The 19,314-nt window shown below is 44.0% G+C and overlaps 1 protein-coding gene across 3 annotated transcripts in view; it reads left to right on the top strand.

Annotated features, from left to right (window-relative positions):
- The first annotated feature begins 10,984 nt into the window (after positions 1-10,984).
- Positions 10,985-19,314, top strand: part of LOC115173978 (zinc finger protein 385D-like) — a 29,108-nt gene continuing 20,778 nt past the window's right edge. For 2 of the 3 annotated variants that reach the window (XM_029732526.1, XM_029732525.1), the window contains exons 1-2: positions 10,985-11,127; positions 15,124-15,245. In XM_029732526.1, the coding sequence (XP_029588386.1) occupies positions 11,118-11,127; positions 15,124-15,245 (132 nt within the window). In that variant the 5' untranslated portion in view covers positions 10,985-11,117. The remainder of the gene's footprint in view (positions 11,128-15,123; positions 15,246-19,314) is intronic. The other variant, XM_029732527.1, reaches the window with a different exon arrangement.

Raw genomic sequence — 19,314 nt, 5'->3', positions numbered from 1 at the left:
CGTTGAAAAACATATCCCACATTTCATTGACTAACGTCATCACATAAACACATGATCCAATGGCCTGCAGATCATCATGGTGATGTTGTTGTGGTGACCAATCAGGTGGCCTGAATGATTGTTGACGTAGCATTTCAAGCCTCTCGACCAGGAGATGTAGAGTGGGTCTGGATTACTATAGGAAGTACATACAGTATATGGATGGAACCTGGAAGTGACCACTTCGAGCAGAACAGAAATCCCCAAGAATGAAAAGAAAGAAATGAGTAATGTCAGAGTCTGGACTATATATACTGAACAAAAATATAAACTTAACATGTTAATTGTTGGTCCCATGTCTCATGAGCAGAAGTAAAAGATCCCAGAAATGTTCCATAATGATAAAAAGCTTATTTCTCTCAAATTTTGTGCACAATTTTCTTTTCCTCCCTGTAGGTGAGCATTTCTCTTTTTGCCAAGATAATCCATCACCTGACAAGTGTGGCATATCAAGATTAAACAGCATGATCATTACACAGGTGCACCCTGTGCTGGGGACAATAAAAGGCCAATAAAATGTGCAGTTCTGTCAGACAACACAATATCATGCAATTGGCATGCTGACTGCAGGAATGTCTAATGTTGTTTTAGAGAATTTATCAGTACGACCAATCGGCCACACAACCGCAGACCACAAGTAACCACGCCAGCCCAGTACTTCCACATCTGTTTTTCACCTGCGGGATCATCTGAAATCAGCCACCCGGGCAGCTGATGAAACTAGTATTTCTGTCTGTAATAAAAGCCCTTTTGTGGTGAAAAACTCATTCTGATTGGCTGGGCCTGGCTCCCCAATGGGTGGACCTATGCTCTCCCTGGCACACCCATGGCTGCGCCCCTGCCCAGTCATGTGAAATCCATAGATTAGCTCCTAATTAATTTCTTTCAATTGACTGATTTCCTTATATGAGCTGTAAATCAGTAAAATCATTGAAATTGTTGCATGTTGCATTTATATTTTTGTTCAGTATATACAGTACCAGTCAAAAGCTTAACAACACCTACTCATTCAAGGGTTTTTCTTTATTTTTACTATTTTCTACATTGCAGAATAATAGTGAAGACATCAAAACTATGAAATAAAACATATGGAATAATGTAGTAACCAAAAAAGTGTTAAACAAATCAAAATATATTTTATATTCTTCAAATAGCCACCCTTTGCCTTGATAACAGCTTTACATTTACATTTTAGTCATTCAGCAGACACTCTTATCCAGAGCGACTTACAGTAGTGAATGCATACATTTCATATATTTTTTCTCCGTACTGGTCCACCATGGGAATCGAACCCACAACCCTGGCGTTGCAAACACCATGCTCTACCAATTGAGCCACACGGGACCGCTTTGCACACTCTTGGCATTCTTGGCATTCTCTCGGCATTCTCTTGGCATTCTCTCAACCAGCTTCATGAGGTAGTCACCTGGAATGCATTTCAATTAACAGGTGTGCCTTCTTAAAAGTTAATTTGTGGAATTTCTTTCCTTCTTAATGCGTTTGAGCCAATCAGTTGTGTTGTGACAAGGTACAGGGGGTACACAGATATCAAATATCAAGTCCATATTATGGCAAGAACAGCTTAAATAAGCAAAGAGAAACAACAGTCCATCATTACTTTAAGACATGAAGTCCAGTCGATACAGAACATTTCAAGAACTGTGAAAGTTTCTTCAAGTGCAGTTGCAAAAACCATCAAGCGCTATGATGAAACTGACTCTCATGATGACCGCCACAGGAATGGAAGACCCAGAGTTAACTCTACTGCAGAAGATAAGTTCATTAGAGTTACCAGCCTCGGAAATTGCAGTCCAAATAAATGCTTCACAGAGTTCAAGTAACAGACACATCTCAACATCAACTGTTCAGAAGAAACTGCGTGAATCAGGCCTTCACGGTCAAATTGCTGCAAAGAAACCACTCCTAAAGGGCACCAATAATAAGAAGAGACTTGCTTGGGCCAAGAAACACGAGCAATGGAAAATTAGACTAGTGGAAATCTGTCCTTTGGTCTGATGAGTCCAAATTTGAGTTTTTGGTTCCAACCGCTGTGTCTGTGAGACGCAGAGTAGGTGAACGGATGATCTCCGCATGTGTGGTTCCCACCGTGAAGCATGGAGGAGGAGGTGTGTGTTTTTTCTGCAGCATTGAAGGTCCCCAAGAACAAAGTGGCCTCCATCATTCCTAAATTTAAAAAGTTTAGAACCACCAAGACTCTTCCTAGAGCTGGCCTCCCGGTCAAATTGAACAATCGGGGGAGAAAGACCTTGGTCAGGGAGGTGACAAAGAACCTGATGGCCACTCTGATAGTGCTCCAGAGTTCCTCTGTGGAGATGGGAGAACCTTCCAGAAGGACAACTATCTCTGCAGCATTCCACCAATCAGGCATTTATGTTAGAGTGGCCAGACGGAAGCCACTCCTCAGTAAAAGGCACATGACAGCCTGCTGGAGTTTGCCAAAGGCTCTCAGACCATGAGAAACAAGATTCTCTGGTCTGATGAAACCAAGATTTTACTTTTTGGCCTGAATGCCAAGCATCACGTCTGGAGGAAACCTGGCACCATCCCTACTGTGAAGCATGGTGGCGGTGGCAGCATCATGCTGTGGGGATGTTTTTCAGCGGCAGGGACTGGGAGACTAGTCAGGATCAAGGAAAAGATGAATGGAGCAAAGTAAAGAGAGATCCTTGTTGAAACCCTGCTCCAGAGCGCTCAGGACCTCAGACTGGTGGTTCACCTTCCAACAGGACAATGACCGTAAGCACACAGCCAAGACAACGCAGAAGGGGCTTCAGGACAAGTCTCTGAATGTCCTTGAGTGGCCCAGCCAGAGCCCGGACTTGAACCCGATCGAACATCCCTGGAGAAACCTGAAAATAGCTGTGCAGGGTTGCTCCCCATCCAACCTGACAGAGCTTGAGCTGATCTGCAGAGAAGAATGGGAGAAACTCCCCAAATACAGGAGCGTTCAATTGAGTTCTTTGTTATTTTCTCAGTCTCTCTCTCTCTCTCTCTCTGCCGTTGTTCCGTGGAGCTGGACAGGTACACGCTAATACATTAAGTCACTGGGAGATACTCTGGGTGTGTCCCAAATTACACCCTGTTCCCTTTAAAGTTCACTACTTTTGACCAGTGTCCATAGGAGGGCTCTGGTTAAAAGTAGTGCACTATATAGGGAATAGGGTGCCATTTGGGACATACATTCTCTGAGGGCGCTAGATGTTGAGATGTTACTGTAACTAAGTGCCTCCATACTAAATAACTGTGGTCTATCTGTCCAGTGTTTTACTGTCTGGATCGATGTATGCCTTTGGTTAGTCCTGTCCAGGGTTTTACTGTCTGGATCGATGTATGCCTTTGATTAGTCTTGTGATTGTCCAGTGTTTTACTGTCTGGATCGATGTATGCCTTTGGTTAGTCTTGTGATTGTCCAGTGTTTTACTGTCTGGATCGATGTATGCCTTTGGTCAGTCCTGTCCAGTGTTTTACTGTCTGGATCGATGTATGCCTTTGGTTAGTCCTGTCCAGGGTTTTACTGTCTGGATCGATGTATGCCTTTGGTTAGTCCTGTCCAGTGTTTTACTGTCTGGATCGATGTATGCCTTTGGTTAGTCCTGTGATTGTCCAGTGTTTTACTGTCTGGATCGATGTATGCCTTTGGTTAGTCCTGTCCAGGGTTTTACTGTCTGGATCGATGTATGCCTTTGGTTAGTCCTGTCCAGGGTTTTACTGTCTGGATCGATGTATGCCTTTGATTAGTCTTGTGATTGTCCAGTGTTTTACTGTCTGGGTCGATGTATGCCTTTGGTTAGTCCTGTCCAGGGTTTTACTGTCTGGATCGATGTATGCCTTTGGTTAGTGCTGTCCAGGGTTTTACTGTCTGGATCGATGTATGCCTTTGATTAGTCTTGTGATTGTCCAGTGTTTTACTGTCTGGATCGATGTATGCCTTTGGTCAGTCCTGTCCAGGGTTTTACTGTCTGGATCGATGTATGCTTTTGGTCAGTCCTGTCCAGGGTTTTACTGTCTGGATCGATGTATGCCTTTGGTCAGTCCTGTCCAGGGTTTTACTGTCTGGATCGATGTATGCCTTTGGTCAGTCCTGTCCAGGGTTTTACTGTCTGGATTGATGTATGCCTTTGGTTAGTCCTGTCCAGTGTTTTACTGTCTGGATCGATGTATGCCTTTGGTTAGTCCTGTGATTGTCCAGGGTTTTACTGTCTGGATCGATGTATGCCTTTGGTTAGTCCTGTGATTGTCCAGTGTTTTACTGTCTGGATCGATGTATGCCTTTGGTTAGTCCTGTGATTGTCCAGGGTTTTACTGTCTGGATCGATGTATGCCTTTGGTTAGTCCTGTGATTGTCCAGTGTTTTACTGTCTGGATCGATGTATGCTTTGGTTAGTCCTGTCCAGGGTTTTACTGTCTGGATCGATGTATGCCTTTGGTCAGTCCTGTCCAGGGTTTTACTGTCTGGATCGATGTATGCCTTTGGTTAGTCCTGTCCAGTGTTTTACTGTCTGGATCGATGTATGCCTTTGGTTAGTCCTGTCCAGGGTTTTACTGTCTGGATCGATGTATCCCTTTGGTTAGTCCTGTCCAGGGTTTTACTCTCTGGATCGATGTATGCCTTTGGTTAGTCCTGTCCAGGGTTTTACTGTCTGGATCGATGTATGCCTTTGGTTAGTCCTGTGATTGTCCAGTGTTTTACTGTCTGGATCGATGTATGTCTTTGGTTAGTCCTGTCCAGGGTTTTACTGTCTGGATCGATGTATGCCTTTGGTTAGTCCTGTCCAGTGTTTTACTGTCTGGATCGATGTATGTCTTTGGTTAGTCCTGTCCAGGGTTTTACTGTCTGGATCGATGTATGCCTTTGGTTAGTCCTGTCCAGTGTTTTACTCTCTGGATCGATGTATGCCTTTGGTTAGTCCTGTCCAGGGTTTTACTGTCTGGATCAATGTATGCCTTTGGTTAGTCCTGTCCAGTGTTTTACTGTCTGGATCGATGTATGCCTTTGGTTAGTCCTGTCCAGGGTTTTACTGTCTGGATCGATGTATGCCTTTGATTAGTCTTGTGATTGTCCAGTGTTTTACTGTCTGGATCGATGTATGCCTTTGGTTAGTCCTGTCCAGGGTTTTACTGTCTGGATCGATGTATGCCTTTGGTTAGTCCTGTGATTGTCCAGTGTTTTACTGTCTGGATCGATGTATGCCTTTGGTTAGTCCTGTCCAGGGTTTTACTGTCTGGATCGATGTATGCCTTTGGTTAGTGCTGTCCAGGGTTTTACTGTCTGGATCGATGTATGCCTTTGGTTAGTGCTGTCCAGGGTTTTACTGTCTGGATCGATGTATGCCTTTGGTTAGTCCTGTCCAGGGTTTTACTGTCTGGATCGATGTATACCTTTGGTTAGTCCTGTCCAGGGTTTTACTGTCTGGATCGATGTATGCCTTTGGTTAGTCCTGTCCAGGGTTTTACTGTCTGGATTGATGTATGCCTTTGGTTAGTCCTGTGATTGTCCAGTGTTTTACTGTCTGGATTGATGTATGCCTTTGGTTAGTCCTGTCCAGGGTTTTACTGTCTGGATCGATGTATGCCTTTGGTTAGTCCTGTGATTGTCCAGTGTTTTACTGTCTGGATTGATGTATGCCTTTGGTTAGTCCTGTGATTGTCCAGGGTTTTTATTCTACAGTTGCCTTCTTGGCTAAAAGATCGTCAGGGAGATGATATCTCTGTTATGGAAAATATGCTTTTGTTTTGGTATCCATTATTATTACAGTTTTTTCCAACTGCTTACACACACAATCTTTTCATGTCACGATTTTTGAAACCTCTCACTCAAAGTGCAAAACTACACACCAAATATCCAAAACCATAAGCTATTTCTCAGCCTTTGACTCAGTTGTCAATTGCATAAAACACTTTTTTCAAAACACTAAACACAATTCTCTAGCTAAAACACAAAAATCTAACAGGAAGTGACTTGCTTTCCTTTTCCAAACACAACCAATCAAAATGCTACACTTATTCACCAGGTCACACACACACTCCTCACATGTGCAAACACTAATTGCTTAACTGATCACTAACCAATCACTGCTTAACTGTAGTATAGGCCAAAGGTCAGATTACCTGTTTTGAACAATGGATGCCAACAATGGACAGAAAGCAAGAGGAGTAGGAGGGAGAGGCAGGGGACAACAACAACAACGACGAAGAGTTGGAGTAGGAGGAAGAAGAGGACGAGGGCAAAGAAGAGAAGGAAGGAGAGCCATCTCTGATGAGATTAGGGCAACACTTGTTGATCGTGTGATCAACCACGGTTTGACCATGAGAGAGGCTGGACTGAGAGTCCAGCCCAACTTGAGTCGATTTACAGTGGCGTCCATAATTCAAACCTTCAGAAATGAGAAGAGGTATGCAACTATCTAATGACTATTTTAGCATTACAGTAATGTACTGTAAAATACGTATGACTGCATAGTATTGCATGAACATTTGTAACTCTAAGCCATCCATTTACTGCACTGCATTGAATGAATGAGGTTGGTTATCATGCTGTACTACCTTTTTTGTACATTGTTTACAGTTCCTATGCTGAACACATACTGTGTTTTGAATTCTGTACAGAGTGGAAAGGCAAAGACATCATGGAGGACGCTTGTTTACAGATGTACAAGAGACTGCAATTATAAGTATGGTTTTGGCCAACAATGCAATTAGGATTCGAGAGATAAGAGCATATCTTGAATAATGACACCATATTTAACCTCAATGCTGTAAGCCTGTCGACCATACAATGCATCCTCCAACGGCACCGAGTGACGATGAAACAACTTTACAAGGTGCCATTTGAGAGGAACTCTGACAGAGTCAAGAATATGCGACATGACTTTGTAGAGGTATGTATGCAACACTACTTCCAGTACTTCAGACATACCATATTTACTCATCTGTATGTCCTTTTGTCTGTTACAGAGAGTATTGGAGCTGGATGCCCATGTAATTCGCCATTAATTTATTTATGTATGTGGATGAGGTTGGCTTCAACCTCACCAAAACCAGGTGCCGTGGGAAGAAATGTAATAGGACAGAGGGCAATTACCAATGTCCCTGGACAGCGTGGGGGTAATATAACTATGTGTGCTGCCATCACTCAAAACGGGGTCCTCCATCACAATGCCACACTGGGTCCGTACAACACGGGCCATATGCTCACTTTTCTAGATGCGATTTACACAATGCTTGTCCCTGATCCAGATCAGGAGCCTGCTAGATTGTGGTTTTATGGGACAATGTTAGTTTTCACCGGGCTGTTCTGGTCCAAAACTGGTTTGCCACCCATCCACAATTTGTAGTTTTGTACCTACCCCCATATTCAACTTTTCTAAATCCCATAGAGGAATTCTTCTCAGCCTGGTGCTGGAAAGTGTGTGATCGCCAACCCTATGCCCGCATGCCGCTTCTCCAGGCAATGGAGGACGCATGTGGGGACATAGAGGTTGCCTCTGTCCAAGGTTGGATACGCCATGCTAGAAGATACTTCCCTCGATGTTTGGCAAGAGAAAACGTATCTTGTGATGTGGATGAAGTATTGTGGCCAGACCCAGCCCAGAGAAGAGATGAAGCGTAGCTTAGCACTGGTGACTGCCCCCCCCCGGGACCCCACACACACAATTGTGTTCTTTACTGTATTCTAAAGAATATACTTTTGGTTTACATATGTTTATGGTTTTGTTGTATGCTACTGTATACAACAGTAATGTTTGACCTAATAAATATTTTCTGTTTCTACATTGCATTGGTGTTTACAGTGTACTTGTTACCCCTCTCAGCAGATTACTTTCACTGTAGAACATTGTATTGAAATGTAGATATAAGCCTATGAAAGACCAAAGAGCTTTAGATTTAGAACAACAGTGTTTACATGGTATATCCAAAAATGTACTATTATGAAAGCAGTGTTTGCCATTTGATGCAAATGACATGTGTTTATGGCATTTTGAATGTAGTGTTACATTTTGAAGGAGATGTGAGGCATTTTTCATTTTGTGTGCAGTTCAGGGAATTGTGTGTAGAGTTTTGAAAAAAGGAGACAGTTCTGAAAACGTGTGTAAGCAGTTGGAAAAAAACTGTAAATTGACAGATCGGCCCTTATATTTGTGACTATATTCTCATGATATGCCAAGTATATTAATGAATTAAAAATGCAGTATGTTTAAACCCAAACACTATTGTATTATTTGGAGTGTGGCAGATCCAATACACCATTCCATTTAAAGGCCACTCTCTTCCTGATTTTAATCTGTCCCAGGTGCCACGAAATGTGAAAATGTTATTGTCCTCCTCCCAAAAAGAGGGGAGGCTGGAACAGAGAGGACAGGAAAGTCACACACCACCAAAACTCATTCTGACTGAGTGTAACTGTGAGGGGTGTCACGACTTCCTCTGAAGTCGGCTCCTCTCCTTGTTCGGGCGGCGGTCGACGTCACCGGCTTTCTAGCCATCGCCGCTCCATTTTTCATGTATCCATTTGTTTTGTCTTGTTCCCTGCACACCTGGTCATTCCCCAATCAATCTACATGTATTTATTCCTCTGTTCCCCATGTCTTTGTGAAAGATTGTTACGTGTTTATTGTTGATGCGCCAGACTGGTTTATTTTTTCCGTGGTATTTCACAAAGATGTTTATTGTTAAACATAATTATTGTGATTGTTTTGCACTTTTGCCTCAAAGTGTGCGCCTGTTTACAAATCTCTGCTCTCCTGCACCTGACTTCGCTACCAGTAAGCACACACTTGACAGTGTGTTTGTGTGTGAGAAATAGACAGTTGTGTACTTGAGTACATGCGTTAGTACATGCACATGTGATGATTCCAACACACTGCACACCTGCCCTTCCCTAGTGTGATGTTATGGTCCCACAACATGTCTTCCTGGCATATGTCAGTTTCCTTCTGACACAGTGAAGCCAGGGATGCATCTAACAAATACCTGCCCCTGGAGGAATGGAGTGAGGATGTGAAAGAATTTATACACATTTAAATACAGGCTCATCCAAAGACAACAGCCTGGGCAGCCTCCATAGACTCACAGTGGATGGAATGAATCACAGTGAGGAGGCAGCGATTTCCCCCTTTTTAGGGCTGTATGTGATCACTCTTATATGCCCCATTAGATCACACCACTTCTCTGCTCTTTCTCCCTGTCTCCCTCCCTCTCCTTCTCTCTCTGTGTGTGTGTACGTGTCTTTAGATTAACAAGAGCACCTGGCTCAGTCACGACTTGACCAATAAAGTCAAATAGCCTACTACAGATAACAGACACACCCTGCATATGGCACCTACACCCCAATAAAGTTGTGGAAAAGGACAAACAACCTTGCAACAGGTGCTTCCAACAGGTACTTTCAAAATATTTATAACACAATGCATGAGCAGTGGAGTAAATCTTCACTCTCAGAGAGAGAAAGAACGCTAGAAAGGAGGTAGGTGGAGGGGAGGGAGACAGAAGCCCCGTTTACACCTGGTGCTAGCATGCGTCCCTTCTCCTGATCTTGTCCACATTCTGATTGTGCCCACATTTTTAGACAGGTGTAGACGATTAAAAGATGCATCTTCCTGACCACCTTCGGAGGTAGTCAGAGACTCATTGTATCTGCATATCAATCAAGTGTAAACAGATCTGGATGGTCAAACCATTTAAATCATCATTATACATGCGTATTAATACACACTTGTACATGTGTAAAATAGGACAAATATAGAGAAGCATGCAGCTGCAGATTATGTGGCTTGACACCGCTTGGTCTATGAATCTCACGCCTGGTCTGCGAATCTCAAAGCGCAGATGGTATGTGCTCGTGCAACCCTTACTCAAGCCGCAACATAGTAGACATTTTCTTGTGTCCTTCTGTTTTGTATGATATGTTATGTTTCTGTGATATGTCTGAATTTGTAATTATCCCTCCAATTCGTATGATATGGTTACATCCACCGATCCGTATGATGTGGTTACATCCACCGATCCGTATGATATGGTTACACCCACCGATCCGTATGATATGGTTACACCCACCGATTCGTATGATATGGTTACACCCACCGATCCGTATGATATGGTTACATCCACCGATCCGTATGATATGGTTACATCCACCGATCCGTATGATATGGTTACACCCACCGATCCGTATGATATGGTTACACCCACCGATCCGTATGATATGGTTACACCCACCGATCCGTATGATATGGTTACACCCACCGATCCGTATGATATGGTTACACCCACCGATCTGTATGATAAATTACGAATTACAATTACTATTATATGTTATGAATTTTCATACATGTTAATGCCATACATGTACATTTTTTGTGAAAAATCTATACAATCAAGCTAAACCAAACTTCAGCTGTCACCTTAATAAACTGGCTACACTAACTATCTAGCTAGCTCTCTGTCACCATTCCACATCCTGTCTCAGCTCGCATGTCTCACAGCGTCTGTGTCCTGAGAAGGTATCTGGTGAAGCCAAACCCTATTGCAAATATAATCCACCAAATTATTATTATTATTATTATTATTATTATTATTATTATACCAGCCTCTAAAATCATTGACAGGTAGCACCATTGATGAAAGGCATCAATAATTGTCTTAAAATAAATACATACATATTATTATCTAAAATAATTTGGATAGCCTACATGGAGGCACCAGGAAATATGGTCAAAATGCAGACACAGTGGACGGATAAGAGACACATTTTAACAGGATGTGTAAACGGACAAACCTTGATCAGATAGTTTTTGGAATATAATGATCAGATAACAAAACCCACATGTTGGAGCAAGGTGTAAACAAGGCTAGAGACACAGTGAGGGAGTTGAGAGGAAGGAGAGTAGCCTACTACAGCAGTGAGAGGTAAACTATTGTGGAGGAGACAAGACTCATTCCGGACCCATCGCACAACTACGCTGCGCTAGAGTCGATCTGTCTGCGGATGAGACTTGCGCGGCGGGAGCTGAATTTACATAGATGGACTATTGCCTGTTGATAAATTGACGAAAACCAGGATGTATTTTGGTAAGTAGGTACTTCTACAGTAGGAAATTATCAGAATGTATTTAGGTAACCTAAATATATAGGTTACCGGAAACGGGTTATACAAATTAAAATGTATGTCCCAAGTCTAATTGATATTGTTTTTATGGCTCAGTGCTTAAATGCACAGAGAGTTGCTTCATTTCAAATGTGTCAGGTAAAGATGCGCTCTTTGAGGCTGTGTAAAACACATAAATAGCCTGTTGCCCATCCTGAATGTTGCCCATCCGGCAAAGTTGTTAAGTCTGCCTTTATGTTTTGTTTTGTTTATATATTCCAAGCACTTGATGTAGCCTAATGTTGCATGAAAGGTTTTACAAAATGTATTATTGTGCAATGCAGTATAGTATAGTCTAATCAAGTCCCAGTGGGCAAAACGTTAGTTGACAAATCGGTATGTTTATGTTTAAGTTGACTTAGCCTACACATTGTCCCAGAGATCGGGCACAACTCTTACCACTTTCTGTCTGAATGTCTCCATGGCCTCAAGGCAATCTGCTGGCATTTCACTGTGTTTTCATTCATGGTCTTTACTGTAGTAATGATACTCCTGTTTCCTCACCTCAGAACTCTATGTGGTGATAAAGCGTGACTATGCTTCCTACGGTCATGCCTGATCTGCTACATAATACTCCTCCACAGTCTATCTGCTTCCCAAATGGTACCTTATTCTGTACATAGTGCACTGCTTTTGACCAGAGCCCTACAGGAGTGATTAATGGTATTTACTACAAATAATAGAATGCATTTGCCTCCCTGCATGTCTCTCAGTCACAGGGAATGTTATTACTATCTATATAGTTTCCATTACAAGGCTATACTCTATACACAGAGAGAGAGACAGAGAGAGAGACAGAGAGAGAGAGACTGAGACAGAGAGAGACTGAGAGAGAGACAGACAGAGAGACAGACAGCGAGAGAGAGACAAAGAGAGAGACTGAGAGAGAGACACAGTAAGAGAGAGAGACAGAGAGAAACAGAGAGAGAGACAGAGAGAGAGACAGAGAGAGAGAGAGGGACTGAGAGAGAGACAGACAGAGAGACAGACAGCGAGAGAGAGAGAGAGAGAGACTGAGACAGAGAGAGACAAAGAGAGAGACTGAGAGAGAGACAGACAGAGAGACAGACAGCGAGAGAGAGACTGAGACAGAGAGAGACAGAGAGAGAGACAAAGAGAGATACAGAGAGAGAGACAGAGAGAGAGACAGAGAGAGAGAGAGAGGGACTGAGAGAGAGACAGACAGCAAGACAGACAGCGAGAGAGAGAGAGAGAGAGAGACTGAGACAGAGAGAGACAAAGAGAGAGACTGAGAGAGAGACAGACAGAGAGACAGACAGCGAGAGAGAGACAAAGAGAGAGACACAGTGAGAGAGAGAGACAGAGAGAAACAGAGACACACAGCGAGAGAGAGAGAGAGCAAGAGATATTTCATATTTATATCAAAAACCAGCTTTTTACATTAGCATGTGACGTTCAGAACTAGCATACCCACCGCAAACTTCCGGTGAATTTACTAAATTACTCACGATAAACATAACAATTATTTTAAGAATTATAGATACAGAACTCCTTTATGCAATCGCTATGTCCGATTTTAAAATAGCTTTCGGCAAAAGCACATTTTGCAATATTCTGAGTAGATAGCTCGCCATCACGGGCTAGCTATTTTGACACCCACCAAGTTTGGCACTCACCAAACTCAGATTTACTATAAGAAAAATTGGATTACCTTTGCTGTTCTTCGTCAGAATGTACTCCCAAGACTTCTACTTCAATAACAAATGTTGGTTTGGTTCAAAATAATCCATAGTTATGTTCAAATATCCTCTGTTTTGTTCGTGCGTTCAAGACACTATCCGAAGGGTAACGAAGGGTGACGCGCCGGCGCGTATCGTGACAAAAAAATTCTAAATATTCCATTACCGTACTTCGAAGCATGTCAAACGCTGTTTAAAATCAATTTTTATGCGATTTTTCTCATAAAAAAGCGATACTGTTCCGACCGGGAAACCCTGTTTTCGTTCAAAGACTAAAAATCTAAAATGGACTCTTCTCGTGCACGCACGCACCAGTCTCATTGTTCTCTGATCGACCACTTACCAAATGCGCTACTGTTTTTCAGCCATGGCCTGCAAAGTCATCATTCAACGTTCTGCGCCTTCTGAGAGCCTATGGGAGCCGTAGGAAGTGTCACGTTACAGCAGAGATCCTCAGTTTTCAATAAAGAGGCTATAGAAGGCCAAGAAATGGTCAGAGAGGGCACTTGCTGTAAGGAATCTTCTCAGGTTTTGGCCTGCCATATGAGTTCTGTTATACTCACAGACACCATTCAAACAGTTTTATAAACTTTAGGGTGTTTTCTATCCAAATCAAACAATTACATGCATATTCTAGTTTCTGAGCAGTAGTAATAACCAGATTAAATCGGGTACGTTTTTTATCCGGCCGTGCAAATACTGCCCCCTACCCTAGAGAGGTTAAGCTTTATCCCCACCCATCTCTTTAAGGGTTGATCCGAGCATTCTGTCCTAACAACAGCAGTCAAGCACCCAAGCAAACTGGCTAACATTGGCTAGCTTGCTAGCTACTTCCAGACACAAATGAGAGAATACCCCACTCTGACCAGTTTACGAGCCCTAGCAGAGCTGGTTAGGCTGTTTTTATGTTATCCAGAGCGTACACCTTTTTGCCGACGTTTACTGACACCGGCCATATTCAACGGGTGTTGAGCGTTCGTAAATTTGTCAGTTATTCTGCGCTCTGCCACACAGACGAGAATGCTCTGAAATCGGAGTAGATAGCCAGAGCGAATTCACCAGCTACTTCTATCAACAGTTGTCGCAGTGACATTCTATTGAAATGGTTACTTGCATAGTGGAGTCTTTTGTTATGATATGTAGCTAGTTAGCTATATTCAACGGGTGTTGAGCGTGTACTGGTAGCTAGCTAGCTAACAGTACACTTTAACTTACACCTTAACACATTTCTGCCCCCCAAAAAAACACATTTTGATAAAACAAAAAAGTTTACGTTCAAATGGCTCTCCTGTGAAGTAGTGACCACGACTTACGCCTAGTTTCCTGAAACGAGTCACAAGTAGGATCTGGCTAAAAATACAATATAGAACCCATTGCCCTTTATGGGTGTGAGGTCTGGGGTCCACTCACCTACCAAGATTTCATAAAATGGGACAAACACTATTTGGCCCTAAACAGTGGCAGAATATCTGACCACTGTGACTGACCCAAAATGAAGGAAAGCTTTGATTATATACAGACTCAGTGAGCATAGCCTTGCTATTGAGAAAGGCAGCCGTAGGCAGACCGTGCTCTCAAGAGAAGACAGGCTATGTGCACACTGCCCACAAAATGAGGTGGAAACTGAGCTGCACTTCCTAACCTCCTGCCAAATGTATGACCATATGAGAGAAACATATTTCCCTCAGATTACATCGACACACAAATAATTTGAAAACAAATCCAATCTTGATAAACTCCCATATCTATTGGGTGAAATACCACGGTGTGCCACCACAGCAGCAAGATTTGTGACCTGTTATCACAAGAAAAGAGAGAGAGAGAGCGAGAAAGGGGGGGAGAGAGAGAGACATAGACGGGACAGGAACAGAGAAAACACATGCACAGACACACTCACACACATACACACATACACTTGTAGGGTAATCAGGTCTAATGGTTGTGCAGCAGGGTGTGCGTGGGCCTCTGATTGTTACGATTATATATTCTGGTTCTGAATCAAACTGTAATCAGGCTCTGTAGAAATGCAAAAACAAAAAATCCCTCCATAATCAGGAACTCAGCCACACAAACAAAGCTAATCACAGAGGAGGACAGATTAATGAGTTTATGTCCTTGCGTGTGAATGTCAGTAAACCTGTGATTGACCCCCTCTCCCTCACCCTCTTTTTGTAACGAGGAAAATCTGTTTAGAATTGACTTGATCACTGCGTCTCCTAGGTAACGTCTGTCAGAACACCACCATGCACTCATTGACCCGTGGGCCCCCTGCGAGCGGTGCCCAAACCTCCATGGCGCTGAAGCCCCTCCTCCCGTTCAGCCTGTTCCCTGGCTTCAGTGAAGTGAGTAGTGGCAATCACCACCATCACCATAGTTACAATGCTGTCAATCACTATGATGTCATCACAGAAGATTGATGCCCCTACCACCCAGAGCCATATATTTATATGTAAATATATGGCTATGTTTCCACCTACACACTTGTGTAGATCTGAAGAGATTAGATAAGCAACCGATGGTATTACTGGTATCTCTGCTTTACCCTTCTGATAGGCCAGGTGGAAATACCCCCTGAGGGTTGATTTCGGATTGGCGCCTGTCACAATAATCCATATTGACACTGAGGTGACCTAGAGTGACTCAGCTAAGGGCCACAACCATTGACAAAGAAAGGTGGGACTCTGCAGGATGATACTCGTCTAAAGGTTTGATCATCATGTCACACTGCAGAGACTGAAATCTGGTCAAACACAGCAGTTGAGAAACTAATTTATTACAGTACATGTCAGTTAACCATCTCCCATAAAGATTAGGTTAAAATCAACATGGATAAGTAATACACTATGGGCCTCCTGAGTGGCACAGCGGTCTAAGGCACTGCATTGCAGTGCTTGAGGCGTCACTACAGACCTGGGTTTGATCCCAGGCTGTGTCACAACCGGCCGTGACCTGGAGACCCATGAGGCGGCGCACAATTGTTCCAGCGTAGTCCGGGTCAGGGGAGGGTTTTTCCGGCTGGGTTGTCCTTGTCCCATGGTTCTCTAGCGACTCCTTGTGGCGGGCTGGGTGCCTGCAAGCTGACTCTGGTCGCCAGTTGTACGATGTTTCCTCTGACACATTGGTGCGGCTGGCTTCCGGGTTAAGCAAGCAGTGTGTAAGGAAGCAGTGCGGCTTGGCAAGGTTTCAGAGGACGCATGGCTCTCGACCTTAGCCTTTCCCGAGTCCGTACGGGTGTTGCAGCAATGGGACAAGACTGTAACTACCAATTGGATATCACAAAATTGGGGAGTTGCAGCGATGATACAAGATCATAATCACGATATTGGGGAGAAAAAGGGGGTAAAATATATATATATATTTTCTGTATAAAAATTCAGCAACTCTGTGAATGGTGGTCCTCAAGAGGTTTTGACAGTGATTTGGTGGTCCTGAAGACCTTTTTACAGTGATTTGGTGGTCTTCAATGTTGTCCATGGAACAGAAAAGGGAACCGCTTCTCTACTCTGTTGTTTCCACACCAAGGTTCTTCTTAGAACTCTCTGTCCAGGTCATTTTATTAGAACTCTCTGTCCAGGTCTTTCTATTAGAACTCTCTGTCCAGGTCATTTTATTAGAACTCTCTGTCCAGGTCTTTCTATTAGAACTCTCTGTCCAGGTCTTTCTATTAGAACTCTCTGTCCAGGTCTTTCTATTAGAACTCTCTGTCCAGGTCTTTCTATTAGAACTCTCTGTCCAGGTCTTTCTATTAGAACTCTCTGTCCAGGTCTTTCTATTAGAACTCTCTGTCCAGGTCATTTTATTAGAACTCTCTGTCCAGGTCATTTTATTAGAACTCTCTGTCCAGGACTTTCTATTAGAACTCTCTGTCCAGGACTTTCTATTAGAACTCTCTGTCCAGAACTTTTTATTAGAACTCTCTGTCCAGGTCTCTGTCCCCCCTCTCACTCCCTCCATGTCCCCCCCCACTACCTCCATGTCCCCCCCTCATCCCCCTCTCACTCCCTCCATGTCCCCCTTCTCACTCCCTCCATGTCCCCCCTCTCACTCCCTCCATGTCCCCCCTCTCACTCCCTCCATGTCCCCCCTCTCACTCCCTCCATGTCCCCCCTCTCACTCCCTCCATGTCCCCCCTCTCACTCCCTCCATGTCCCCCCTCTCACTCCCTCCATGTCCCCCCTCTCACTCCCTCCATGTCCCCCCTCTCACTCCCCCATGTCCCCTCTGTCTGTCCGTCTGTCTGTCTGTCTGTCTGTCTGTCTGTCTGTCTGTCTGTCTGTCTGTCTGTCTGTCTGTCTGTCTGTCTGTCTGTCTGTCTGTCTGTCTGTCTGTCTGTCTGTCTGGTGGTGTGTTGATATGGTGATTGGTCAGTAGGTTTTGCCAGAATGTTAATGGAACCTGGCTAGGGTAATGGGAATCCGCCCCCTCTCTCAAAAACAGCACTGTTGATTTTAACCTGTGGGTGTTTCAGTTGTGTTAGTGTGTACAGTTTAGCTGAACCCTGGCTGCGCTTTCCCTGTCAGTGTTTGTATTTGTGTGTGTGTGTGTGTGTGTGTGTGTGTGTGTGTGTGTGTGTGTGTGTGTGTGTGTGTGTGTGTGTGTGTGTGTGTGTGTGTGTGTGTGTGTGTGTGTGTGTGTGTGTCTGTGTGTGTGTGTGTGCGTGCGTGTGAGTGTGTTACTGTGCTATGTGTTATTGATAGCATTTTGCCCTGGAGTCCGTAAGCGCACATACCCTCCAGCATGTATTTTTGTTTGGCGCCCACATGGGGTTGTCATGGTTACAGGAATGTGTGTGTCGTGTGCCAAGCAGCACGTCTAAAGGGGAGGGATTGATGGGTTGTTTGGCATGTTGTGTCGTGTTTCTTTTGGGAAAGGGAGAGAGGGGTGCCATAGTGTCCTAAGTGGCCTCTTCGTGAGTTGAGAGAGTTAAACAAACACTCACTCATTCATTTCAGTTCCACATTATATACTGACGTTGTCTAATAACAGTCAAGATATTGTAATTCAATAACGGTCAAGAGATGTAATAACAGTCAAGAATGATTACCGTACAAAAGAACCGCCATCGTTCTGAATGTACTCCGATTCAACCAGAGCCATACTGACTACTCTCTGTCCAGATTGGAATAGTCAAACACACAGCCATAACTCATACTACTGACTGTAATGACCATGATCACCTCAAACTCAGAACTCTGTCTGTCACCTCCCTCAGAGGGACCAGGAAGTGGGAGCTCCACTACAGCGGTGTTCATACTATGCATGATGTGTTTCTGTCTACTGACTCGCAGCCCTTAACTCTTTCTCCTACAGCACATGAGTGATGGTTGAGGGGAGAGTGTAGAGTGATGGTTGAGGGGAGAGTGTAGAGTGATGGTTGAGGGGAGAGTGTAGAGTGATGGTTGACGGGAGAGTGTAGAGTGATGGTTGAGGGGAGAGTGTAGAGGGATGGTTGAGGGGAGAGTGTAGAGTGATGGTTGAGGGGAGAGTGTAGAGTGATGGTTGAGGGGAGATTGTAGAGTGATGGTTGAGGGGAGATTGTAGAGTGATGGTTGAGAGGAGAGTGTAGAGTGATGGTTGAGGGGAGAGTGTAGAGTGATGGTTGAGGGGATAGTGAAGAGTGATGGTTGAGGGGAGATTGTAGAGTGATGGTTGAGAGGAGAGTGTAGAGTGATGGGTTAGGGTTGAGGGGAGAGTGATGGTTGAGGGGAGAGTGTAGAGTGATGGTTGAGGGGAGAGTGTCGAGTGATGGTTGAGGGGAGAGTGAAGAGTGATGGTTGAGGGGAGATTGTAGAGTGATGGTTGAGAGGAGAGTGTAGAGTGATGGGTTAGAGTTGAGAGGAGAGTGTAGAGTGATGGGTTAGAGTTGAGGGGAGAGTGTAGAGTGATGGTTGAGAGGAGAGTGTAGAGTGATGGGTTAGAGTTGAGAGGAGATTGTAGAGTGATGGTTGAGAGGAGAGTGTAGAGTGATGGGTTAGAGTTGAGAGGAGAGTGTAGAGTGATGGGTTAGAGTTGAGGGGAGAGTGTAGAGTGATGGGTTATAGTTGAGGGGAGATTGTAGAGTGATGGTTGAGAGGAGAGTGTAGAGTGATGGGTTAGAGTTGAGAGGAGAGTGTAGAGTGATGGGTTAGAGTTGAGGGGAGAGTGTAGAGTGATGGGTAAGGGTTGAGGGGATAGTGTAGAGTGATGGGTTAGGGTTGAGGGGAGAGTGTAGAGTGATGTTTGAGGGGAGAGTGTAGAGTGATGGGTAAGGGTTGAGGGGAGAGTGTAGAGTGATGGGTAAGGGTTGAGGGGATAGTGTAGAGTGATGGGTAAGGGTTGAGGGGAGAGTGTAGAGTGATGTTTGAGGGGAGAGTGTAGAGTGATGGGTTAGGGTTGAGGGGAGAGTGTAGAGTGATGGGTAAGGGTTGAGGG

Source organism: Salmo trutta, chromosome 34 (assembly GCF_901001165.1).
Source record: "Salmo trutta chromosome 34, fSalTru1.1, whole genome shotgun sequence".
In the NCBI taxonomy this organism is placed as follows: Eukaryota; Metazoa; Chordata; class Actinopteri; order Salmoniformes; family Salmonidae; genus Salmo; species Salmo trutta.
The sequence above is the reverse complement of the archived record's forward strand: the minus strand, read 5'-3'. Positions and strand labels throughout refer to the sequence as shown.